Consider the following 27,098-nt stretch of genomic DNA (forward strand, 5'->3'; position numbering starts at 1 on the left):
CCTTACATGATTAACTGTACCATACTTTTTACAAACCATAAAAATCGTATTGGTAGTAAAAAAAAAAAAACTGCACTCTACAGACAACAACAACAAATTTTTTCTACTATATTTTATTCAGAACTGACACATTTAATGCAAAACTTATGCACAAAACATGTTAATATTGAACATTCAACAATTTACAGCGTTTTAATTTTATCTTACACTTGTATCAGCATACATTCATGTTTGATTCAGTATTTCTTTTTTTGAAACATAGTCAGCAACCAGCACTTGTCACACCTAAGAAAAAATCCATGCGATGGAACTGTATGAGGACTCACAACATGGATACCTGGTCTGAGCAAATGAGTAACAATGAGTTGCCAATGAAATCCTCTGCACTTAGTGTTGTTTTTCATGAAACATACTGGCACACACCTAATGCTAGCTGCATCATTGTCCCCTAGAGTCTCACATCTCAGTCCAACAAAGAATCCACCAGCACTACAAAGTGAATCAACTAGTTCTTGCTTAAATACCACATCCCCAGAGGTTTGTTTGCGTTAATACTTATTAGATCAAAATAGCAGGAGTTCTAAAAGCACAAGATTAGCACAGTCTTCATCATGCACTGTAATCATCTGTGCTAGAAATCATCCCATCAGGCCAAGATGACAAAATGAAGATCATCCACTCAATCATAATGCCAGCCTCTAAAGAATATAAATCTGCATATAAATTATACAGCTCACTTTTGTTCCCAGCTGGTATTACAGTTACTAGCATTGTCGTGGTATTATTGAGAACCAGGAATGCTCTTGCTTAGTATCCAATCAACAATGATAACCATGGCTAATTTGTAATGTTAAATATAACACCACTATTTTTGTGTCTTTCCAGTTATAGATGCTGCAGTTTCCATTCTCGACATGTATATATACACTCGAAACATTGGAAATGAACTTCACTTTCTTCCCTAAGTATTTTTGTTCAAACCCACCCACTCCAAAAAAACAATGCTTAAGTTACACTGTAGAATTCTTTGAAGAAAAACAATGACAACCAAAATAAATTTCTACTTTCAGAAACATTTTTAAAATCCACATCTCCATATTCTTCAGATTTCTAAATATAAATCTGGTAACACATTCCATAGGACTGCAGCTGTTATGTCCACCATTGCAGCAAAGTGCATTTGGCTTCAAATTCTCTTCTCCAAAAGATGAAGCCTGACACACTAATCTGAATTCATTTCACATACTTGCACCACACACACAAACACTCACACACATACACAAGATTTCTTATTCTGCAGGTCCAGCAAGATCCAGTCTCCGAAACTTGTCCAAGTTGTAAAAGCTGCCACGTACAACACGACCTCCAAAGTAACGTCCATTTAAGTCCACAATAGCTGAAATTAATGACCAGTTATAAAATGAAGACCCAAAAATATGCAAAGAAATTTATGATTTTATTTCAATTTAGGAACATGAAAGTATATGCATATATATGTTTTTACAAAAAGTGTTTTACTAAAGTGTTTCCAACAGTGCCTATTATTTATTTTATTTATAACATTAACATGATTACATGATGGGTACATGCATTACGATAAACATGACTTGAACATTGTCATAACATGTGTCAAACCGACCCTACAAAAATTGTGAAATTCATAAGAGATCAGGGTACTTTAACAGAAAGAGAGCAATAAAAATTTCAAATCTGCTGCTTCAACCAGATAAAATTTAAATCAAAGAATAATAAAGTCCTCTTCTCACCTTTAATGGCTGACTCCATTCTTTCAAACTCCACAAAAATCCGGACTGCTTCATCATCATCAGCTTCAGGCATCTGAGATATTCACAGTAATAACATCTTAAAACTTGGAAACCAGACAAGATATATAATGATTACATGAAAAATTTATTAACACCATCATCATTCCCCAATTTAGTCTGGTATTCGCCTGACAAAATTTTCATTAGTATTCACTGAAAGTAAGAAGCATGAAGCATGGTGAATAAAAAAAATCTGTTTGAATTTGACACCTTTTATCATTAGAACTACTGATACGATGCAAGCTTAATAATAATGCAGATTACGTAGCGCATTTCTCCAGTGTACAGTAGACTCAAGGCAGTTTACAAATATTTTCAGAATACAAAACACTAAAACATATCCAAACATACAAAATGTATACAACACATAGACGAAAACATACCAGTAAGCAATCAGATAGAGACACATTAACAGGCACAAAAGATGGAAAAATCTTCTCATGAAACATGCCAAGGTTTTCACATAGGAAAGGACTGGTAGACTGTGAGCATGAAAAGGTTAACTTGAGAAGAAATCTGATTTGGGGTAGTGCAAGGAACCCTGGAAAAAAATATGGAGCAGTCATAGTATCTTCTTGTCTCCAGAGATCTGTAGGTCTCCAAAGAATATGAGTGGGAACATATGTTCCAATGGCAACAGAGGTGTGAGACTGCAGAGAACATAGTTGTTGTAATGCAGATCTACAAAAAATACAAAAAGAATTGGAGATCTGTCACCCTGTAGCCAATAAGGCACAGGACATCACTCCAAACTTACCTCAAAAATGATCACCTTAGTCACCTTGCCATACTTAGAACACTCCTCTGCTGTCTCTGGTTCCAGCTCTTCATCCACCTCTCCTGGTCCAACCATATTCTGCAAAGAAAAGGATGCCAAGATTTAGTTTCATAATTTAAAACAAACTGCATGTAAAAAATGCTCGTTTCTTCTCTATTCACTTAAAGTGTTTCCCGACATCAGTTTTATTGTATTCTCCTGATACTGCACTTTATATGAAGATCCTCAAATATGCAGCTATCATCTTACTCCAGCAGTAGAACAATGCACACATTAAGAGAACCGTTCACAACCTTCAATACCAAGGATGGCCATCAAAACCTTTACCCTCTCAACCTAGCAAAATCTGGGTTCCTACCTTGCTTTGTGCTGCACGTTTTGTGATTATTAAAACACTTATTAGAACACTTTCCCACTTTTTTTAACTCAACATCCTCAATTCTCTCCTGACATCTATAACCACCTTTCACGGATTAATCTGATATACATATTCAACTGTAGCCATATTACTATTTCCACGACCAGAGAGGAAATCTTACCGTCAAAAGGACAACTTTTGATGGATTCTTCATCAAGTTTGTGTTTGATATTGGTTCTTTTAGCATTTCTGAAATATACATACAACAATACACACATATATACACAAATTTGCTAAACTTCAAGTATATGTAAAATAATGCAAGTCTCTATAACCTTTTCTTCAATTATGACACAAAATTTGGATAAAAGACCTTAGTTTTTACCTTACGTGAGTACAAAAATTATATATCAGTACTAACATCCTTTCATTTTGTCACAATGATTATATAAGTAAAAATAACTGCTTCACTGGATTTAACAAAACTGATACTTTTTCACAAGCATGTTTATGGTTAAGCAACAGTGTAAAAACACTTTAGACCTTTGAGTAGGAAAACATGCACAAATCACTGACCATGCAAATGTGACGAAGCATGCAAGGACTTCTTTATGTTTGAATTCTCCATAACTACATCTCATTATGAAATGATCTCTAACACACTGTTAACGATTAAGTGTTCAATAATTCTGATGCCATTCATGAAATCAATTTCAAGGGATATAAATGTAGATCCCTTATTCTGCTTTTGAATGCAGAAGTTCGTGAGCTAGTCAAACTATTGGTCAGCAGCAAAGATTGTGGGCTTAAACCAAAATGGAATTTCAGAATTGATATGAGTTATTGTCTGTCCAGTCAACATTAAAATAACTAATATGCACAGAGTAGGGAACAAAAAACCCCGTCATTTTGGTATATTTTAAAGCAAATATAGAAATCACGAAGAAAAAAAGTATCAAACATGAACTTTTAATGTTTGTGATTCTTGTTTGTACCTTCGGGAAGTACAAAAGGGACAGTAGCGCCTTTTGGGATGTCCTTCTCATGAATAATCTTTCCACCACGTTTACTGGTCTTTTCAACATACAGGGCAGTGCTCATGCCCTGCTCACTCTTTCCCAGACCTTGACCTTCACGGTACCCATATTTTGCCATAATCTTTGTTGCCACAGAATTCCTGAAAACATAATCAAAACCAAGTAAGTATTTGTTTCATGGCTTTTGATATTTCCTCACTGACAATGTTTGCAACATACCAAGCTTTTCTATATTGTCTTCCTCTCAAAAAAGTATATCTGTTTTCTTGAACACATGCACATGCACATTCACATAAACACATACACCCTTCCCTCAAAAGAAACTTACAACATATTCATTCCTTCAGGTTTCTCCACAGCTGCAGGGATAAAACAGAAAATATTAAAAATATTTCATAAATGTTAATACTTAAAAAATTTTCTATTAATTAATGCCTTTCAATTTTTCTTCTCAGCAATGTATTTCACTAATCTTAGTTATAAAACCCAATACATATGCTGCTTCTGCTTCTATAACAACCCAGTCAAATATTGCCACTAGTCCACAAACATATGACTAAAATTTATCTGACACAGCTTAACTTTTTTTGCATCACATCAGAAAAGACTATTACACAAAAAGTTACTGGGGCAAATTCTCAAAAAAAAAAAAAAAAAGATTTTAGTCATTTTCTATTATCATTACCTTCTAGAAGATTACAAAAATTGTAAGTGTAATAGTAATGTTCATATAAAGAAAACATACTTCTTATTTCTGTATCTTCCATGAGAGATGGAGGAGGTGCAATTGCAGCACCACCACCTGCACAAAGCAAGCACAAGTCATTATCATCTACTCTATCAGCTTGCTGAAAACTTGAACTAGTCTGCTTCCCATCTATCATGTCTGAACCTTATTTCAACATGTCAAAAAAAAAAAAAAAAAAAAGAGAGAAAGAGAGAGAAAGACAGCTTTACATAATTTTATTGCATTTCAAGAATTAAAGATTACTTGACTACCCACCCTATAACCCCTGGTGACTTCTTCTTTTTGTTTCTAATCACCCCCAGTGGAGCATAGGGCCACAGATATGATGACTATATATTAATTTAACCTCCATGTACCATCTTCTTTGGTTTCTCATTTACTTTGGTTTCTTTCCTCGGAGTAGAAGTTACATTATGAGATAACTTCTTAAAAATCTTTTCAAACTGTCACTATTTCAGTGATTTTCACACATTTTGTAGCACAAACCTTCACAAGAGCAAAGATGCTCATACCCACATAAATAAACATACTATTCTGATCACTGTGTTTGGTACTATTATTAATTCATGCTATCGTAGCATCCTATTAATTTCCCTTTTTCTGTCTCTTACTCTTTTTCGTATGTTTGCCTTAAGAAATACTAAAACAGAAAATAATCGAGACCAGACCTCTGACACTCCCTCTGTCAATCTCCTCCTCTTCTTCCTCTTCTTTTTTTCTTCTCATTTTGTCCATTTCTCTTTCATTGTCTCCCCTACTACGTCTCCTAGGGGGAAAGAAAAAAACACATCAGTGAAATGTAAATGCATATTACACATTTATGAGCATCTGCATGTTACAACTTGTTACAAGCCATTGGAAACAGCCACTAATCCTTGCTAGGATTCCTGTTCAGGCCAAAAAAAAGTAACTAACTCTGTTTTATTCATCTTCAAATAGATGATGCAAGTAATCATTCCCAACATGATTTAGCAAAGCTGAAGCTTTCGTTCAATATTAAACTATACACTTAGATGTCACAATTTAGGGTGAAATGTTTTAGTTTCTTAATTAACACATTCCATATGCGCCATATGGAGCCAGCGGATGGCGAGGAAGTGCCTGCTTACGTGCCGGTTGGAGCTGGGCAGCACATTATTGTAACCACAGTAGAGTCTGAGCTTTTAATTCTGTGCGTAAATGAACGAATACATCAGGGAGAATACACGGGAAAATTTAGGAATTGTTCCTCTTTCGATTACTTCCCTTTAAAGGCTGAAAAATTCAATCAATCAGGTATGTTGTTATGTTTGAAAGTAGGCGAAGTTTTGGTTGATTAAGCGCCATATTGAAATTCATTGCTGATTATTCAATTGGACGTGGATTTGTACTAAAACAACCGAAAATTAGAAGAAAACAGTAAGTAATATCTAAATGCAAATGCATATTCGAATAAAATATATGCCTGTTTTGTAATTTTGTGTGTTTATATATATATTTTATAAATTTTTTTCTTAATGCCAAACTTTAGACCGACTTTCTGATTTGGGAATTCTGGTTCCTTTACAATTACAAGCTTTCAGTTGATTTTACTACAAGAAAACAAAACGCATATTTGTTAAAATTTACACCACATAAATGTATTTAAAATGCTCTTTAAAACAGAGTATCACAGATAGTTGGGGTTTTTTTTGGTAGATTAATAAATATAAATTTTAAAAAATACTGGTCAAAATTTCATTCACGGGCTTTTGCCACTGTGTAAACAAATGTGTTGCGGGTTACCGCAGCCACATAAGGTATGTGCTAAAACACCGACAGTTTGAGGAATGTATGATGGAAATAAATTAGATAAAAAATAATGATGGGAGGAAAATAGAGGGATTCATTTACGAAGCTTAAAATATCACATAATAATAAATAATAAAGGAAGTGACCTTTCTGACCTCTCTTCTTGATCTCTCTTCCTGTCTTTCTCTTTCTCCTCTTTTTTCTTTTTTACAAGGTCATCATATTCATTGGGTGCGAGTGGATTGTATTCATCCGTCACCCCAGTAAATGAGGGAATAGCATCAGATGCAATGAATGGAGCTGCAGTCGCACCAACTGCCACATTTGCTGCTGGGGCAGATGAAGTAGGGTGTCTCTCAATCTGTAAGGAAGGTGAACTATGTAAATGAAATTCTCGCAGCAACACAAAAAAAATGTGTTTTCAATTCATTATGTCCTTGATCTCAATATGCAGAAATTGACTCCAGAAAAAAACTTCATGTGATCATCACTTCTTTAAACTGTACTCTTGCATTTAAATCAGATGAGATATCTAATGATATTAAGTGTAGTAACATTTAGCAAAGACAAATAGCAAAGATCGAAGGGAAAAAAGCCAAAAAAAGTTTTAAAAAAAATAGAGGGAATGACTCCATCTTTTTCTGATGTCTTACTCGGCCAGTGTGAAGGTTGAATGAGATTGGACCATCATCAGAATGTCGTTTAAGGTCTACAACTGGTGCCAGTACACTTGATCGCTGCTTCTGCTTGTTAACACACATACAGTCTTATCATCTTTGCATATCTATATTCTGAAAACAAAATCTTGATCCTCATGCATTTTAAAATAATAATTTGCAAAAATGGTATCTATGTTCTGAAGCTTCAATTTTTACTTGAAGCAATGCTTGCAGTGAATGTTGTATTATTCTCTTTTACTAAAAATGAAAAAAAAAAAGCCAACTAGAATGCTGCAAACAACCAGCAATACTAAGCTGAACAAATGCTCTATAAATTACCTTTGACTGTAAAAGAGCTGCTTTCTTGGCCTGCAGCTGTGACTGTAACAGCTTATAACCAGGTGACCATCCAGCTGTGATCATTCAATTGAACATGAGTCAACTTTATCGATGAAAGTAAATCATAAACTGACAACTATTACATAGGAATAAGTTTATTATTCCATTCTTCACTTGCATACACTGTAGTAAGAATAGTAAAGATCACCTTCAGATTTTAAGAGTAATATGAAGCTGAAGGAAAAAAAAAGTTCTAGTCTCCGCAAATAATAAATTTTGTGAAAGTAAATAATGAGTTGAAGGCAAAATCTTAAGCAGTGATACAGATGCAGAAACTTGGCTTAAACTACTTAGTTTTAAGAAATCAGTGGTATATATCAGTATTAGTTGATCTTAGACATGCAATTGCAAACGGATTTTATAAGCATGCTAAAGCATTGCAGCTTTTTAGTGAAACATGAAATGCATTCTAGAATAAAGAAGCAGAATTAGTGAGGGCATCATCATCGAAACACTAATCACTAGATGTTTGTGTACAGATCTCTTTTCAAAATGACTGCAGCAATCCTTTTTCAATGCTGTAACTTTATATGTAAAATGGCAAGCCTGATTCAGTGTGATTTACACTAGAATTCCTTCGTCTTTAATAGTTCTAAGCCACCGGAAAACAGCTAAAATGTCTCTTAGGTAAACTTTTACTAAATATTTTAGACTACACTGTAGTCCCAACACTGATTCATATAATCCTGTAATTTTTATAAAGTATACATTTTACTGGACTAAAATATGTTCTGGTATTGATAACACTTACGGACTGCTTTGGTTCCCCCACTACTTTCTTTGTTATCGAAGTCTAACCCATCGTAGAGGGACATCTTCTGACGTTTCTGTTCTAGCTCACAGGATGACGTTCGTAATCAGAACAAAGCTGAAAATATTTGCAGATAACTCAAATTAAACCCCCAAATTCCCTTGTCAACACTTATGCTCATAATTTAGAAAATGTATCAGTTATGCCGAAAGTAAATTGTACGAGATAAGTATTTATACCAACATATCAGACAAAACTAAGAGAGGGATGAGAAAACACAATTACAATGTATCACAAACTTAAGGCGTAACCCTCTGATTCATCAATGTTTTCCTTTATGTATGTTCTTCAATCACTTGCAATCAGACACTTAATTCATACCAAGTTACTTCGCCGTAAAACGAAATCGTCGACCGGAAGCACACTTGCATTTCCTTTCTGCTTCCGGTAGCATTAGCTGCGAGTACAAGCCGTTGCGAAGGATGCTGGACATTGATCAAATTGCCCCAAAATCGAAAAAGTCAGATCGACCTAAGCCTTAAAGATGAATAGAATTTATGGCAAATAAGTTATTAAAGAGAAAATCTTGTTTATGTACGATTGTGAGGTTTGTTCTCTGGATATGCAGTGCCAGGTGGCCTTTTTAAAGTACTGTATAATTTAGTTGCTGAGCTTGGCTGATATGACTGTTAGCAGTATTTGACGTTAACAGTTACTTGAAGAAACATCCTGATAGAGTAGCAAGGGAAAATTCTTCCAAGAAAAGGGACCGACATACCCAAAGGCTCATTGAACAAAAGTGTGCTGCGGAAAATGTGGAGTTAGATTCTGTGTGTGGGATGGAGTCTAGAAGGTGAAGAAGAGTACGTAGCACAGTGGTGGACTGTTGTCAACGGCATGGCAGGACAGATATGCCAGACGGAGAGCTGTGTCTGTCAGCATTACTCCTTACACCACACAACATAATGCTAGTATCATTTTTCAACCTTTTTTTGTTTTCTTTTCACTCATCTATTTCTTGTGGATATATAGTTGTGGTCACAGTCTGTTGACTAGTCCCCATGCATGTCTTCCTCTTCAGATTTATGAGACTCTCCATCCTTACTCTTCATTCCTTGATTACTCTTTGTGTCTTTTATGCTTCTTTTTTATTGTCTGCATGGTTGTTTCTCCTTCCATCCTTCATATGCTGTTCATGTCTCCTTAAGCGCTAAGCATGTTCCTGCGTGTGATCATGTGCTATATAAATCACACATTTTATTATTATTACTGTGATGGTGATGGTAGGGTTGGGACAGACAATAGTGACGAGTATGATATTCGCTAAGCCAGTCAAAGCTAGATTACATGCTCTTAAAGCTTAGAGGAAAAAAAAAAAAAGACAAAAGAGAAAAAAAAAGGAAGATTAGAAATGAGGTAATAACTTCTTCAGCTCATTAGCATCGTGTTTCGGAGTGAATGCACAATGTCTGTCTTGAGGCAGTTTGGAACAATTCCAATAGACAAGCAAGAGCTTACGATGTCAGCTTATTAGATGGTCTGATTATAATCCTGTCCAGAATATTTCCATAGAAATGAAGGGGAAAAAAAGGATCAAGTCATATGTCATTACAATTTTAATATGTTCTCTCTCTCTCTTTCAAACACACGCGCACACATTTGTTCAAAACAAGGATTGTATCAAATGTCTTTGTAGATAAGATCATATTTTGGCACATCACGTGGATCTAAGGGACTTGTGACCATCAGCTTCCCTTTCATGGCTCCTCTGTAAATCACTTCAACCACATCAATGAAGTCCTGTTTTCGTTTGAAGCTTCCAATGAACTTTGTATGATCCGGTCTTCTGAAAAAACACACACATAATACTGGCATGCATATAAATTTCATATACAAGTATACTTTCATCATCTGACCTAAACGGCGCAAGAATTACTGATCTCCATCCTTTTTTTTCTTATCATTCATCTTTGCCAGTGTTTTTTTTTCCGATTGTGACATCAACTGTTCATTTGTGTTTCCCTTTTGATGTGTGCTTCATGATCATTTTTTAATGCCTGTTAGCTTTTTTGTTTTTGACTCCACAGCCATGTCTTTGCAATAATCTGTATTTCACTACAAATTTTACGATTTCTCATCTCCAACCACTTTGCTACATTTCAGATTCTGGATCTACATGTCTCAGCAACATACAGACTTAAACCATCTAAAGCTGTTATCATAAAGTAAGGGTAAAATCAACAATGTAAGGAAACATGCAATTAACTGTCTTCAAGAAATTAAAAGACAATATCAAATCTAATCATAACTGACCCTCAGGCCATGCAGACAGAAACTGTGTGAAACTGTAGCAACAGAACTCCTGGCATTGTCATTAAGTTTGGGGATAAATATGATAGACACTAGCTTTCATTTAGATGTCATTCATATAGACTGTATCATTAAATGTAACTATTTTGAATATTTAATTTTACATACCCCCAGTCAACTTTCATGTGCTGTCCATTAAAAAAGAAGATGGTGGCAGGGATCAGTGTGATATCGAAATACTCAGTGTACTCTCGAACACTGTCAACATCCACACAGTATATTGCAGCCATCTTTGCCAACTCTGCAGATGTCTTGGACAACTAGAGAAAGAACACTTATTAATAAAACATGCCCAAAAGAAAACTTTGTGGAGACAATTATTCAATACCTTCTTTTAAATGCACAAGTTCAGAATAAAATATTTTAGAAAACTATGACAGCATTGGTGCCAGTAAATATTATATGCTCTGTTCTGTGACTATTCAGAGTTTTTATTCATTATATGTAGCGTTTTATTCTGAAGAAAAGTATCTTTGATATTCTCTATGACAATATTTTAATTTGCCAGGCACTGACAGATTATAATCTGTGTTTGCTAGAATTGCAAAAGCTTCCAGTTTTCATTCAATTACTAATAAATAGAATGAATTTGAGAAAGGACAGCAGCAACTAAAGAACTCCGAGAACTGACTAAAAGACACACCACAAGCACAAGTTTATGATAAGTCTGGTTAAAAGTACAGCCAACACTCACGCCATCATCATGAACATAAAGACTGGAAGGAAATGAGGTTTTCAAGTACTTTGGATCAAGCTTTATATAAAAAGATTGCAAATAAACAACAGAGGTCATGATAAGACTGACACAAGGCAGAGATCAAAGAGTCAGCCCACGTTTTTGACTCACGTAGATCCAGAATCTAAAGTAAGTTGAGAAAATGTAGCAAGGAAAATGATCCGTGTAGCAGAAAGTGAGATTTGAGAGAATCCAGCATACTAAAGAAACAAGGAAAAATAAAACCGGAGTCAACATGGCACAGACATGACGTTACAGATCGTTAGTTTATGAAAAAGGAAACAATAGGGCGCAGGTATAGAAAAATAGTCCAGAAGAGAGGCAGACAGGGAACAGAAAGATCAGATCAACAGTACTCATGAGATCAGAAGCTGGTTAGGCAAAGAGATATGATTGAACTCAATTCTACACTTACAATATCATCTAACTGAAGACAAGCAGAGTCATTATCTCTACCAAAGCGAAGGACAAGAACCAGATCTTCAGTTGATTTGATCACAGTATCAACTTCCATTTTAGAAGAAAGCTTTGGAAGAAGAAAGCTCATTTTCAGTTTTATTGCGGATGTAGCCGTCTGCAATGGATTTTTCTTAGAGTTATACACCTTGATCGCTTATATTCTAACAAAAATGTGAAAAGTTACATTTACTTCTAAACTAATTAAAATATAATCCAAATAAATATTTGTATATAATTATTAAATCTGTTTTATCTGTACCTAAGTATGTTTTAAGTTTGTTAGTAATATACTTTTTAAACGTCTTTAGTGATATCATGGCAGTACATGTATCTCCGAGAGAAGATTTCAAACGATATAATGTTGACGATGTGTAGATTCATCTGTAGATGTTTGTTTCATTTGAAAAAAGTATTATAAAGTAAAATGTAAGTATGGAAATGATATGAACGGAAAGTAACACATGTGAACTGTGGTGAATGTTGGTATTAGAAGTAACATTAAATTTTAGTGGAGAAATGGTTGTTTTTAAGAGATTACGAAAACCGATGCAACCCAGCCTAGGCCTTCGACAAATTTCCCTTGTTGATATTATACCTTCGTGTCCTTAGTCTTGTCTGATCCAAGAGGACTCAAAGACATTTATAAGATTTTACGTTGCTAAAGCGTTTAAACTAATAATAGTATATAGCTGTCCGTGGAATCATGAGAATCAGTTCAAAAATCAACACAGCTTGTCAATAAATGTACGACCTGCTTCACAATATTTTAAAATCCTTGTTTCAGGTTTTTGCAGCATCAGAGTTGTCAGTCTTGTTACTAACACATATCACTACTATGGATGATACATTCACCCAAAGTTATGAGCATGTTCAAAAGAAAAGACGTATTCATAGAGGATTAGAAGAATGTGTAGCATACAGTCAGTCAGAAGAAGGAACTGAAACGCTGCGACAGCCTTTGGCAGCATCAGCTAAGAAGCAATTGCCAAGCAGAAATCTTTATCCAGTTCATCGAAGGCATAAAAAATTTCAAACTCAAGTAAACTTATCACTATCTGCACCATCTAAAATTCAAATCCCTGGCCAGATTCTTCCATGTACTTTAAATGATAGAACTACAGAAAAGGCAAATCAGCTGTTGCAGAGGTTAACTGGGAATATGCAGATGAAAACTGAGGATGTGGATTTTGAAGACAGGGATTCTTTTAGCTCAGGTAGTGAACTTAATGAACCAAGTAAAGGAAAATTTACTAAAAGTAGTGACAATGACAAACACATCTTGAAAAATCTAGGTGGATTCACAACAGCCAGCAGTGTATACAGTCAACCAAGTACACACTGGACCAGTTGTCTTGCAAGCTCCTCTTCTGCTACCCCCACAAATTTAAAGTTTTTAGACTCCAGTGCTTCAGGTGCACAATTTACAAACTTTGCACCATGTACAAAGAAGTCAAAGATTCCTCCTGGTCAGAGATCAATCAAACAATTTATGACTCCTGTTTCACAAAGCAGTGATGGAGTACACAAAAGTAACTTGTCAAAAGTGTCAAGTCATACAAATTCAGTACAGTTCACCAGTCCAAGTCAAAATCAAACTCTCCCAGGCACCTCTAAAGAATTAACTTGTAGGATGTCAACAGAAACATGCTCCTCTGTCAAGAGTGAGTCTGACATTGTGTATATAATCAGCAGCGATGACAGTACAGATGGCTTAGATAAGAAGAAGAATGACAAAATGTTGAAGTTCAGCAGGCAGCAGAGTTCTGATAGGGATTCTACTGATGTTGCTGAAAAATTATCTTGTGAGACAAGAAAAAGAAAAAGGTCTAGAAAGACAAAAACTCGGAAATGGATTAAAGAATCTAGAACACCAGGCTGCAGGAAGACACAGGAAAAATCTAACTCAAAAACAAGTTTTACTGGATCATGCACATCTTATTCTGCTAGGCAACTTCAAGAGCAATTTGTTACAGTCACACCATCCACAAGTAGAGATTTTCTTGTTACTGATGAAGATGACTTTGAATCTTGTCCCACGCCAAACAAGCCAGTTATGAAAAGTACAGTTGAAGTTGGGAAAACCTATGGCCTGCTGGGGGAAAGTAAAGTGGAGGTTGAGGCAGTGAACTACTTTCAGCAGCTACCGCTAGATGTAGTGGAAAATATTTTCTGCCGCCTTCCTATGCTTGATCTTCTTCTCAATACCAATCGAGTGTGCCTTTACTGGAATGATGTCATCTCGAACTCCAAGGTATGAGGTTATATTATTTAAAATTACTTTAAAATAACTCAGATTATTTCCCTTTTATCTTATGCTCCCTTGGTTCGTTCTACTTTAGAGATGGTTCATTTTTGTGATGGGATGAGGTGAAGTGTCCTAATGAACCATTCTATGATCACCTTCATCATGGTTTTCACTGTGATCACTTCTTTATGCTATATTGTTCGTGAGGAAAACATTTTAAAATGTGCTTGGTTTTTATTTCTTTTTTTAATAAACCACTGTGTCAGTATGTGAGCACGAATGCATGCATGTTTTGTTAGAAGGCAGGGTGCTGTTTTGTGAATGATATAAAACTGAGGAAAATATTTTGAACTTTTAGCTAAGTGCTTTTTGTTTGTTGTGTGTGGTTTTTTTTTTTTTTTTTTTTTGCTTTTTTTTTTTTTCATTTTGCATGCATGCTGGCTAATACACTGATTGTTTGCTCCTGGTCAGTTTATTTACTGGAAAAAGCTGTACCATCGACTGAAGAAGGATGTGACAGAGGCTAGAAACACCATTGAGAATCTGTTGAAACAAAATGACATGTGTTTACCTTCTGTTCGGCTTGTTAGTCTCATCAGGTATGGTTGTACGTGTGTGGATACTTGTATGCTTGGATGCATGTACGCTTAGCTAGTGTATGCTCTGACAGATATGTGATGCAAACTGTATAAAGGTGCAGCGAAGAGTGTCTGTTAGTGCAAGCATTATGAATCTCTATGTAGTAAAATAAACAGTTCTGAACTTGATGCCATGAAATTATAATATGCACATAATTTGGCTGCATGTTAGTAACTTCTCAACTTTCTGTTCTTTTCTACATTTCAGAGTGTGGTGAAGTACTTAAAAAAAAAGCTTTTGTTGAGTTTGTAATTATGCTCAACCCTCTCAAGAGATTTCATTTTAGCTTAGATCTAAGCTCGAGCTATTGTTTACATATTTTTTCCATTATTAACAAATAATAAACATTTCACAAGGGTGGTCACTCGGAGTCTGAGAATTTTTTGTTTATTTATACTCTCCTTTGATAGTATAGATCTTCCTTTCTTAAACAGCGTTTCATGTTATGTCAAATTTGGGTCTGGCACAGACTGGTCCTTGACAGTGTTCTGATGTTTCGACTTTAGCAGATTTGATATCTTTCACCAGGTATATGAAAATCTTCAAGCCATTATGCAAAGAGAACAACTTATGTGAACTTCTGCAACAGCATCCAAAATATACTTCTGCTGTCATCTTATTGAAAGAAAGGGCCCCAGACTGCTTTCATAACAAGGTTAATGAGATCTTTCTTTATTCTTTCCTGTCTATCTGTCTAACTTTCTTATCTTTTTCCTTTCTTCCTTCTACAAAACTAATAAATCAGTGAAATTTACTATAAATGTGAGGATATTATGTAATGCAGTAGTTCTCAAATTGTGGACCACATGTGTGCCGCACACATAAGTCAGGTAGTCCGCAGCTAACAGTCATGTCAGCAAAGTGATGTTTAAATTGCCAGATACACTAATTAGTCCAGTACTGATATCACACGAGTTTTAATTTTATCGATGCCTTACTGCTCATTTGCATAAAACGCTCACTTACCAAGTCTCTATGTCACAGCACGAGCATTGTTTCATTTAACTGCTTCATCCGTTACCCCTTAGTAGTGCAATGCATTTTCTTATTTTTAATTTCTATGTGTACTTTGTGAAGTATGTAATTTTATGTAAAATTGTTAGCATACTACTGTACCAAAAGTACATTTAATTTTGAATTGTAATGAAACAAATGCAGCAATTTAAATTTAAAATTCACGATACAGTGATTTTAGGCCTTGGTGGTCTGCCATATTTTTTACTTTAGTATAGTGATCCGCTGTCCAAAATACTTTGAGAACCACTGATGTAATGCTCGTAAGAATGGTCGTGATACTTTTGATATAATAATGAAGAAATATCAATAGATTATAGAATACAAAATTGTCTGACTTTGAGGTTGAATGTTAAACTGACTACTTAAAGGAACCCAACCCCTGGAGTCTGATCACAGCACTTGCCATGGTAGCCACTTCCGTCAGAGAAACTACACTTGTGCTGCAGCTTTTGACATCTCCAAGGGCAAATGTGCAATGTACAGACATAATAGAGTGTTTCTACTGCATCGCCACATTTCTTTTGGCATTTCAGAAGTGTTCAAGTCACAACTGTGCTGCAAGAGTTGACACTGAACAAGGGTTCGTTTTGTAGAAGCTTATTTCTTAGTGGGGAATGACATAAATTGTTTTAATGTTTTTAAATTATCCATGCTTCTTTCAGATCTCTTTTCTTCTTTAAATCTATAATAAAATTGTACAAAATTACTAACAAAAGTTCAGAATCATTACTATGACATTTTTGACAGCTCTTTGGCAGAGCATTACATACATTGGCCTTGGTTTTTGTTTTTTAATTTACAAAGTACAGATCAGTAAAGTTCAATATAGTGGAAAAAAATAGGGTAACTCAGACATTGTAATGCAATTGTAAAAACATGGTTTTGTCATAGTTGTGTTGCTATTAATGCTATTAATCATCTACGCCTTATGGATGTACAGATTTGTTTTTGTCTATGTGCTCTGCTAGCAGTATATTCTTTTCCAAGTCCTTGGTTAATGATGGGACTATCTGTAGGTTAGAAAAAAAAGGTTGGTTCCATGGTCTAAAAATAAAATATCCTACATAATAATTGGTTTTTCAGCATCACGTGTATTCAGATGAGTAAACTGAAGAACTGGTCAGCATTGAGTGCCATGCACTATCACCTGTTTTATGCACTTTACCTGTTTGAGAACTTGTCGATATCCAACCATTCCATGCTTCAGTCTGCAATGAACAGCTCCTCCGGACAGCAGAGCATTATACGGTACAGGTAAGCAATGCTTTACCTTTGATTGTTTGTGGATTTACCACGGATTAATTTTGTAGCATTGTAAGGTGTGAATCAGTTACAACTGACAGCTGTCAACACCTGTCTCAAGTGTTTGAAAGGCCATGTCCAGGTCAATATGATCCATGGTGTAAAAAACTTGGGATCCAACCATTTTACGTGGCTTAAGTGCATTCACAGATTACTGAACTTCAGCTTAATGGCCCTACACTGTAATTCAGAGTATTTTGATTTTTAAACAGTCCATCTCTGAAATTTGATATCATGAATTTTCACTTCCCTATGAATGATGATGATTTTTGGGGCAATGGATGTGATGATGAAGATGATAGTGGCAACAACATTGATCACAGGGATGGTAATGACAAGGAGAAGAAACGTAGTAAAAGTTTCAAGTGCACAGAAGTCACAATAAATTACAGGGAGGAAAACTTGACAATGGGCAATAAAAAAATTTGAGTGGTCCCATGATTATTTGTAACTTTTTTATTAACTACTCTGTGTGTATGTTTTTGTGTGTGTGTTGATTTCACTATGTGTTGATAAAGTATGTTAGCATCTAGCCTCACAGGAAGTAATGTACACATTTATTTCTAAGGTCTTTAGAGAGAATGATTGTCAGTTGGTTCTTTGACCGGTATCAATGGGTTTATTACATCTCCATCTTTTTGAAAACTTGTGGTTGTGTACAGTCAAGGTGAAACAAAAGTGCGTCTCACCCATGAACAAGTGCGCATAATAAGGTTCACTCCTGGACCTGGAGACATTGTGAAGATCATTGCTTTTGCAGGTCGGTGAGAATGGTAAATGCTTCATAATCATGGTATTGCTTGTGTAATATGATCAGAGCTTCATGATAGCTAATATATAAAGAACTATATGGACAAAAGGTGGAACCAGATTTGAAGACACAAGGAGGAATGTTAAGACTAATGTAGATGTTTCATAGGCTTGCAAACTGTTCATTTCGTGAAAGGGTATAAAGTCATATATATCTAACAGAATCTTTATTGTGTGACAAAAGAAAATGAGATGATAATAATGCACTGGATGAAGTTGATAAACATCTTTCTTTTATTCTCTTCACTGTGTTCTTGGAATGCTGTCTTATTAGGAGGCTTCAAACATCAAGAGATTTTCAGGGATAGTAATGTGAAGGTATATATATATGAGGTCTTGCAGTCTTCTGTACATTTTCATCGATGTATTAGCAGATTTGTAAAACTTTGCCCTTTTTTTTCATTGTAAGTTCAAACATATTTTCAGGCACAGGCAAGACCACAACTTTGGTTCGATATTCTCAGATGAGACCAAACCTTCGATTTCTGCTTATTGTTTTTAACAAGTGGGTACAGAACAGAACGACAAAAATAAATTATCCCTGTTGGTTCATAAGTTTATAATTCTGAAATGTCCATAGTGCACAACTGTGTCAGTATTGACAGCTGGATTGAGAAATGTTTTTTGGGTCCAGTCTTCAAAATCCACTAATGATATTACAGACTAAATAGACATCATTATGTGATGGATTGCTATTTTGTGGTTAATGGTTTATAACACAAAATGTATGACAAGCATATTATTTATATAATATAAATACATAAAATGTGTATCATTTTAGAGGGGCTTTTTTTGGAATGAGAAGAGATAATGAAGGTTTGTTTTTCTTGGTTTTTTTTTTTTTTGGGGGGGGGGGGGGGGTTTTGGTCATTTTGCACGCATGTGTGTGTGTGTGCGGGCTCGCACATACAATTACATACATTGCCACATAATCAAGTTTGGGGATGAGAGCATAGAGAATGTGTATGTGAGCATATTGTGATGCATATACTCATGTTTAAGCATCTGGATGCACAGACTGTGAATGTATAGACATGCTGCATTACAGATCTGTCTGTGAGCATGCCCAGAAGTGTTTTCCTGCTAATGTTACCTGCAAAACAGCACACAGTCTGGCATACGCTGCCGTCGGCAAAAGGTAAGATGCCTTTTCGTAATGAATGCCGGAGCTTAAAGCTCTGTAATGAGCATTCACTTACCATCAAACTACCATACAACGGTTGTGTAGAGTCACAAAGCTCATGCTGTTGCCTAGGGTAAGCAAATGGGATTTTTCTCTTATGCATTTGAATTTGGAGAGAGTAGGACAGAAGTGTTTGAGTGACAGTAGGGGCCAAAGTGGGATGATGCTGTTTAGGGAAGATCATTGACATTAATATTCTAAGCTACACGAAGTTCGTGCAAGAGTGGACAACCAATATGTGCCTCACTCATCACCATTTGCAGCAGAACCTGGATGTATCCGTTTAAAATAAATGTAGTTTCCTAAGTCCTGTTTTCTTACTAATTTTGTCTGTTTGGGTTCCTTGCTTTTACATGGCACAGCTAATGACAGTATACAGATCAATATTTGGTTTCATGATGTATCATATGTTATCATATGATAATATGTCATCCTACTATTTTGACTAAAGAAATGTGTGTTTGTGTGTGCAGGTATCAGGCAGCAAAAAAACTGAATATAGGCAGTCTAAAGGTGTTTTATGTTGCCATGTCACTTCCAGAACAGACGGAAAAGAGTCAGAAAGAAAATTATTTCGTTCGCGGAAAAATGGTACTGAAAACCATTAATAATTTTTGTGCTTCATCTGATGAGGAAATCAGTGTATATCATACTCCGGAAACACAGATGTGTGAAACGACTGGGCTCTTTGAGCCTATCCCTTTTCACGTTAGGCAGGTAAGCACACAATCTCATAATATTAATAATTATTATTAACAGCAGTAATAGTGGGCATTCGTGATGCCCTTGATGGGGAAGCTTATGGCATTTTCACTGTCCTCACCTACCCACCTTCACCCTGCCTACCCACCCACACGCACACATCGTACACAAACTCATTACACCTGAATACCATACATTTGTATCCATCTGATCATCTGACCCAAAGAATACCTATCTCATACAGTCACACATAAACTTTATTAAAGCAGTTTTGAGAACTAATGAAGATTACAACCCAATCAGGGCAATCAAACTCAAGATGATGTGTAACAGTGTGTGTATGTGATGACTTATTTCTGTTCAGTCAGTAAGATCACAACAAGGCTTTAAATGCTTTTCCAAACCTGTATGCAGCAATATGCCAGAGATGCAGAGTACTACTGGAATCGGATGAAGGATCTACAGGACACAAGAGTGCGGATGACACATGATGGATATATGAAGTTGTATCAGTTGAGTAAACCAAAACTTTCTGGATATGATGTCATTCTTGTGGATGAGGCTCAGGACTTGACGCCTGGTACGTAATGAGTGTTGATTTGATATGCTCATTTTTTTGGTTTCAGTCTCTCTGTGTGTGTGTGTGTGTGAATTTAAATGCTTTTTTTTTTTTTTAACAGTTTTTAGTCTGTACGATCATTGATTTTAACTTGCTGAACCTGGGCTACTAACTGCTGTGCTGTTAATGGTCAGCTGATAAATACAGTTATGATCAAGGCCCATTGTTTGAAACAATTCATAATGCCATTTTCATATGCAAACATTTGACAAGTGTTTGAGGAAACCTTCCCGGTTACAGCAGATCCACAAAGCAAAATTATCATATTATTATTTTCACTGATTAATACTGTTATTTTGTGTGGCAGCCCTTATTGATATTCTGCATTGCCAGCATCAACCAAAGATATTTGTTGGTGACCCGCACCAGCAGATCTACTCCTTCCGTGGTGCTGTCAACGCTATGCAGCAAGTTCAACACTCACATATCTTTTATCTCACACAGGTACTTTTCAGAATTTGTTGTGTTAGGTTGTGAGAGAGAGAGAGAGAGAGAGAGAGAAGAAATATGTGTGAGTGTGTGTGAAGACACAGCTTGACGAATGGGCATTTTTGTTTGTTTTTGTTTTTTTTGGAGTGGGGGACACTGGGGTTTGGAATGAGGTTTTGTTTGGGTTAGCATAGCAATAGGGTTGGATCTGGGTCACTGTTAAGGTTAGAAGGAGGTTTGCTTTCTTTATCAACTGGGGTTCAGAAATATTTTGTTGGCAGTGAGCATGAAAAAAAATACTTTTAATAAGTTTTTTTTTGTATATTGAGCCTAGATTTTCCAGGACTATGGGCTATCCTCAGTTTGCAAATATAGTTTTATCCCTGGTTTGCTGGATTGACTCATGAATGTGTGTGTGTTTGAGTGAGATTTAAATTTGCAAAGCATTTTACAAGTCTACAGATTGTATTCTTCTAAACAAACATACTTAAAAAGTGATTATAACATGTAAAAGGTGAGACAAACTTTTATCCAATTTTGAGATCATTTCACCCACAACGAATTTTTGTTGTTTTTTTTTTTTTCTTTTTTTTTTTTTCTTTTTTTTTTTAAAGTCTTTTCGGTTTGGTCCTGAGATTTCCCGAATGGCAGGCATTATTCTGGAAACAATGAAGGCTGAGAAAAAGACCATTGTAGGGCATGGAAAGCCAGGTAGGTGGATCAAATGAAACCATTATGAGAGCTTTCTTTTTTGTTTTTTTGTTTTGTTTGTTTTAAGTTTTATTGAAAGGTATTTCATTGAGAACTGTTTTAAATATCAGTGATGTTATGCCTTTGGATATCAGTTTCATTGGGTTTTACACATCATGAATTTTATGTGAATATAATAGACACACATGCTTGCTTTGAGTATGTTATACTGTTGTAATCATCATTGATGGATTGAAATGGTAACTGTTCTTCAGGAAGTGTAAATGGAGAACGAGTTGGCCAATTAGCAATCCTGTGTCGGACAAACTATACAGTCTTCAGTGAAGCAGTTCTTCTGTGTTTCTACTCTTCTGTACCATGTCGGGTGGCATTTGTTGGTGTAAGTGTTTTTTTCTTCGTACTTCATAAGATGACATGACTATCTGGAGATCACCCTACGAGCTACCAAATTCTAGGGGATTGCTTCCTATTGGTCAGAATCGACCAATGAATAGGGAGAACACACAATTTTCCAACATCCCTTATCCTGCTCTACATGGGAAATCAAGGACAAACATCTTGTTTCTGAAGTTTTAAAGCGGTGTTTAGACCCCACAGATGGTCTAGAGTCATAACTATAAAGTGGTTGCAAAATGTCCTAGGATCTCGACATCACTTTATAACTTTGGAAATAATAATCTTCTTAAGTTCCCCAACTTGCCTTAGGTGGTCCGGTTGTACAGTGGTTAGCGCCTGTCACCAGTACAGTGAAGATTGGCTGTCCTAGCTTCAGCTCTCATCTCAGACGTGTTGCTCTTTCTTTGCATATGGCATCTGTTTCTGGGGCTGGCTGTCTTGCTGTGGTATAGCCGTAGCTTCTGGCTCCATCTAAAACACCTATTCCCCCCTTCCTGACTTGTCCTAGGTTACTCTTACTTCATAACTATGGCCCCTGGTAAGTACTGGAAGACAGAAATGTTTTGCCAGATCATAGCCTTTCTTTGGCCCATTTTCTCAATACCAATTCCTTAAGAGGTTGTTGCAGGGTGCACATCTGTAACTTAGATAAATCTTACAAAATCCTTGTGTAATGTTCCTATAATTTGCAAATGCAGTAGTGTAGCAACGTATCAGTCCAGTTTTGTCATCCTTGTCTGTAAGTCATGTGTTTGTGAAGATGAACTTAGTTACTATGCCTTTGGAAATCTCCAAAATGATGTTGATCCTGTTTGTTGGTCACCCATTGTAAATATGATAGAGAACAGGAGGTGAAAGGTCATATTATTCCTTCATTGTTTGTAGGGTTTGGAAGGGCTTGACTTCCTGACGCTGAAAGACATCTACAACCTGCTGCATCAGCCTGAAGGTAGCAGTAGTTATCAACTCCCTTAATGTGTGTGAATGATGTATGAGCAGCACAATTCTGAACTCTTTGAAGTTCGTCCACAGTTAAGGAAGTCAACAAGTAGAGAAAGGACATGTTAACTTTTAAAGTAACACACATAAAGAATGTTTAATATTTGTTTTTTAACTGGATAAAACATTCTTGGCAAAATGCCTTATATACTTGTGATACATATTTGCAGTTCACCAATGGTTTCTCTCCTTTGCAATATTTGCAGGACAGAGAGACATAAAAAGCAAGTTCATAGCTCGTTTCGAGAATATGGCCAAGCTTGAGAAATATGCCCAGAAGACCACTGATAATGAGCTGCTTGGCAAGATCCGGATCGTTAAAACTTATGATCAAATTTTGCCCGCTTGTATGTCAAGAATAAGGGAGAAGACTGTCAGAGACCTTACACAAGCAGGTGCACACTTTCAAATTCTTTTTTTTTTTTCTTTTGAATGTTGTGGTGATTTGATGCCATTAAAATGTAAATTTCTTCACCAGATTGAGCATGCCAGCACAACTGTGTATGCATATGTGTGTGTGTGAATCACAAGTTTGTGTCGTATTAATGCATGTGGGTATATACATGTATATACATATGAGGTATATAGTATTATAAAAATAAGTGTATCTTTTTATTATATAATTTTTTTAATTTAATGAATATCTTATGTCAGATTCATATTTGAACAGGTTTTTAGAATATTTACTTCATTCCAAGCATGTGTCTCCAACCATCCAGATTGCTATTGCTGAATGTGTAATTAGATTTTTTGGTGTAGTTCATGCATTCACATAAGTGCGAAAAATGTACTCTTTTGCAATTGTCAATAACACTATGGATGAGAACTTTTATTTCTGACTGCAGATGTTGTGCTGAGCACAGTTCACAAAGCTAAAGGACTAGAGTTTTCAACTGTAAAAATTACTGATGACTTCATTGAATCGAGGGCTGACGTAGAATGTAAGTCAGAACACTAATTGATGTCAGCATAATCAGTTTTCTCTCTGCTAGCTAAGTGTATGACTCCTTCCTACTTGAGTTTAGTTGATGAAGTTAGTTTATGTACACCAGTTTTAGGGTTCTTTTTGATTCAGATTCCTAAAGTGCGTGGTAAATAAGGAACTGTTGTCTGTATCCATTGAATTTTCCTGATTTTAAACCACAGAAGCATAGAGAAGAAAATAATAAATTCTTACTGAGTGCTAAAATAATAGAAAATGAAGGAGGGTTGGAAATTAAGAGAGTGTATATGTAGACTGACTTGATATCTTAAATGCTTTGACCACACTTAACAGATGATGTGACCTGCTGCAATCGGAACACCAGCTGTTGGTGCTGTTACTACCCCTGTTTCCTACACTGTTTTGATTAAACAAACAACAGAGTAAAAAAAAACCCACCACAATATATATATTTAGTATCTAATAGCACAAAAAGAAGTTAAAGAAAGGGTTTTTAAAGAAAATGATATTTAAAAAAAATTCTTTTGGTTTCATTGTCTAACATTTCTGGTTTTCTACGTGTGGAGAAATAGAAGCCATTGTTGTCAGTTACCAAGACCAAACAGCATTTGAGAACTCTTTCAATGAAATGTGCTGTTATATTTTTGTTAAAATATCATTATAAAGTAATCACCACCTAATGACAATATTTGCTGATTTTTACAGGGACAAGTATTCCATCCCTGAGGCTGCCTATTGAGGAAGTAAATTTGCTGTATGTGGCTGTGACTCGGGCAAAGCATGCATTGATGATGTCAAATCTGCTCTATATTCTTTTCACCTATGGTGGGGTAAGCTTTATTTCTATTTAATCACTTTGTAACATTTACTTACTTTTATTACTTTTTCCCCTATAACATTTCAGTCTTTATACACCATTCATTGATTTAGTCATTCTTCATTCTTCATTCATTCTTCATTCTTTTATTTATTCATTCTTCATTCTCTTATTTATTCATTCATTCTTTTATTTATTCATTCTTCATTCATCCCTTGACTGGTACCATTTGTGAAGGGAAAGCGCACTGTGGCAGAATGCACAGCATGATGATGGCTCAGGAATACAAAATCTGACCAAGACATTGGGGTTCTAACATGAGGAAAATTTCTTTTATTTCTTTTTTTTTTCTTGTGAAAATCTAACACACCAAAACACTTAGAATTTGAAACATTTTGTTCTTCCAATACAAAAAAAGAGATGTCAACCAGTGATGCAATCAAATAAACACAAGTGAAACCAAACAAACCAGACAATAAACTGCAAAATAGGATCTATCCACAAAGAACAGCACAAAGTAAAAGGAAAACTTGCATATGACACTGTCACCTCTTTGGACGGGGTGGTCTGGTGGCACAATGTTCAGACCTGTCACCTCATACAGTGAGGGCTGGTTGTCCTGGGTTCAGATCTCATCTCTCTGGCTGCCTTGCTGTGATATATGTTTAGTTGCTCGCTTGGCCTAAAACATCCATTTCCCCCCACCCCACCCCACCCCACCCCACCCCACTTTCCCAACACACCTCTTTGGACTTTGATCAAAAGAACCTGAACATTAACATAAACCTTTGGGGCCTACTGGTGTAAAAGTATTTGCAGCAGGTATAACTCACTTGAACAAAGGAAATAAAAAACTCACTTGAAGAAAAAGCTGGAGAAGGGATTGAGAGAGACTCAGTGAATGTTTGCATGCACATAGGTATGTACATAAAAGTACAGCAGGTGAATTTTTTTTATTTACAGGGTGGCTTTGCATGGCCCATGCTTTCTGATGAACTCACAAAGCTTGGCATAAGTTTCACTTGCTTGGAGACAGGAGAAGGATTTGAACCTAAAACTCTGACACTTTACAGGCCTAAAACTACTTTGGTAAGTATGTGCAAAAGTGCGATGCTTTTTTATGTGGTAAATAGGATTTTATGCTCGTATTAATGTTGTGAAAGGAGCACTGGAACTAAGAAGTTTTTCAAATGACTTTTAATTAAAGTTTATTTGGAATATCTTAAGTTTATTTTATAATTGCACTTTCACAGTATGCTAATGATGCTGGTAAATTTGTTTAAAATTATACTTCCATAAATTTATTATTATTGCTATTAAGAATCAAGTTTATGGAGTGAGGGTAGTTGTTTTTTTTTCAAGTACCTTACTGCAATTTTTTTTTCCCCACAGGGTAATAAAACTGAGCGGGCTGAAGGAGTTTACTCCCCACAATGGCTCTTGGATAATGAAAGTGAATTTGTTCACTTACTAGGGTGCAAGATATGAAAAGATATCTTATTGGTGGAAGGCAATCCAGAGCAGTCTGATAAGGGCAGCTGAAAATTATATCCTCATGAAGTGTGTACAGACATTTTCAAAACTGCACCTTTTTTGTCTGGCTGGAACACACAAGGACAGTGCTGAGATAGAAAAGATGGGGGCTGTGATGTTATTCATGAATGTGTTGGTAGAAAACTGTTGTGACAATTGTAAGTCATGACATCTAATTCACAATTCCACAATTGTAGACTTTTATGCATTTGTGTATGTGTGCATGTGTTTGAGAGGGGGGAGATCATATTGTACATATTGTAGTCAAGAAAAGAGATGAATCATGATTCACTTTAGCCATCTCTATGATGAAAAGTCCAAATTACTCTTTATAGTGTAGTCTTCATCTTCAGAAATTGTCCGTTTTCATTTTCTGTGTTCTTTTAATCACCTCATCCTCTCCTCCCTCTCTTGATTTTGGCAGGAGATATAGTTTTTGCATGTCAAAAGGTATTAAGAAAAAAAGTTTAATTTTTCTTTGTAAAAATATGTATAAATGTTAATTGAATAATAAATAACATAAAACTTGTAAGAACATTGAAAATTTTTTAATTGTTATGCCAGCTAATATTTATCTTAGAGCAAGAACATATGTAAATCAGTGACTTGATGGAAGATCTATAAAAAAATGAAAAGCCAATCAACCTGTTATATATTTCTTTATTTCATTATGCAAGCTAAACACTTTCTATACACAAGATACATGCGATTTAAGGTACTGCAGTGAATTATACATCTTGCTGAAGAAGGCAAATCAAAGTATAACAAGACATGCATGAATTGTTCTGTCAGTTAAGTTTAATTTTCATAAAGTATTTTTTATGTAGACAGTGAATCTTACCAGAGTCAGCTATGAAAAATT

At 35.6% G+C, this 27,098-nt stretch overlaps 3 protein-coding genes across 7 annotated transcripts; 1 reads left to right on the top strand and 2 right to left on the bottom strand.

Moving 5' to 3' along the window:
- Nucleotides 1-97: 97 nt before the first annotated feature.
- Nucleotides 98-8,824, bottom strand: LOC112571594 (splicing factor 45-like). 4 transcript variants are annotated; one of them, XM_025250702.1, is made up of 13 exons: nt 8,708-8,824; nt 8,327-8,443; nt 7,516-7,589; nt 7,171-7,260; nt 6,664-6,878; nt 5,416-5,513; nt 4,745-4,801; nt 4,328-4,358; nt 3,958-4,139; nt 3,144-3,211; nt 2,584-2,682; nt 1,767-1,839; nt 98-1,396 (listed from the first exon to the last, which is right to left on the bottom strand). In XM_025250702.1, exons 2-13 carry the CDS (start codon nt 8,388-8,390, stop codon nt 1,290-1,292), a joined length of 1,158 nt encoding a protein of 385 aa, XP_025106487.1. In that variant the 5' UTR covers nt 8,391-8,443; nt 8,708-8,824; the 3' UTR covers nt 98-1,289. The 4 variants fall into 4 exon arrangements, with proteins under 4 accessions (XP_025106487.1, XP_025106488.1, XP_025106485.1 ...); XM_025250703.1 differs by having other exon boundaries at nt 6,673-6,878; nt 7,171-7,263; XM_025250700.1 differs by having other exon boundaries at nt 7,171-7,263.
- Nucleotides 8,825-9,924: 1,100 nt separating this feature from the next.
- On the bottom strand, nt 9,925-12,038 carry LOC112571595 (thioredoxin-like protein 4B). The gene is made up of 3 exons (XM_025250705.1): nt 11,848-12,038; nt 10,805-10,956; nt 9,925-10,172 (listed from the first exon to the last, which is right to left on the bottom strand). Exons 1-3 carry the CDS (start codon nt 11,977-11,979, stop codon nt 10,007-10,009), a joined length of 450 nt encoding a protein of 149 aa, XP_025106490.1. The 5' UTR covers nt 11,980-12,038; the 3' UTR covers nt 9,925-10,006.
- Nucleotides 12,039-12,174: 136 nt separating this feature from the next.
- LOC112571591 (F-box DNA helicase 1-like) lies at nt 12,175-26,961 on the top strand. Of its 2 annotated transcripts, none has more exons than XM_025250689.1 (20): nt 12,175-12,317; nt 12,676-14,142; nt 14,608-14,735; nt 15,304-15,430; nt 16,161-16,372; nt 16,876-17,046; nt 17,757-17,854; nt 18,331-18,409; nt 18,953-19,042; nt 19,561-19,804; nt 20,204-20,369; nt 20,716-20,852; nt 21,452-21,548; nt 21,803-21,927; nt 22,830-22,893; nt 23,150-23,338; nt 23,789-23,884; nt 24,592-24,716; nt 25,667-25,792; nt 26,096-26,961. In XM_025250689.1, the coding sequence occupies exons 2-20, from the start codon at nt 12,727-12,729 to the stop codon at nt 26,189-26,191; spliced, it is 3,786 nt and encodes a 1,261-aa protein (XP_025106474.1). In that variant the 5' UTR covers nt 12,175-12,317; nt 12,676-12,726; the 3' UTR covers nt 26,192-26,961. The 2 variants fall into 2 exon arrangements, with proteins under 2 accessions (XP_025106474.1, XP_025106475.1); XM_025250690.1 differs by having other exon boundaries at nt 16,876-17,040.
- Nucleotides 26,962-27,098: the final 137 nt, after the last annotated feature.

Source organism: Pomacea canaliculata, linkage group LG9 (assembly GCF_003073045.1).
Source record: "Pomacea canaliculata isolate SZHN2017 linkage group LG9, ASM307304v1, whole genome shotgun sequence".
NCBI lineage: Eukaryota > Metazoa > Mollusca > Gastropoda > Architaenioglossa > Ampullariidae > Pomacea > Pomacea canaliculata.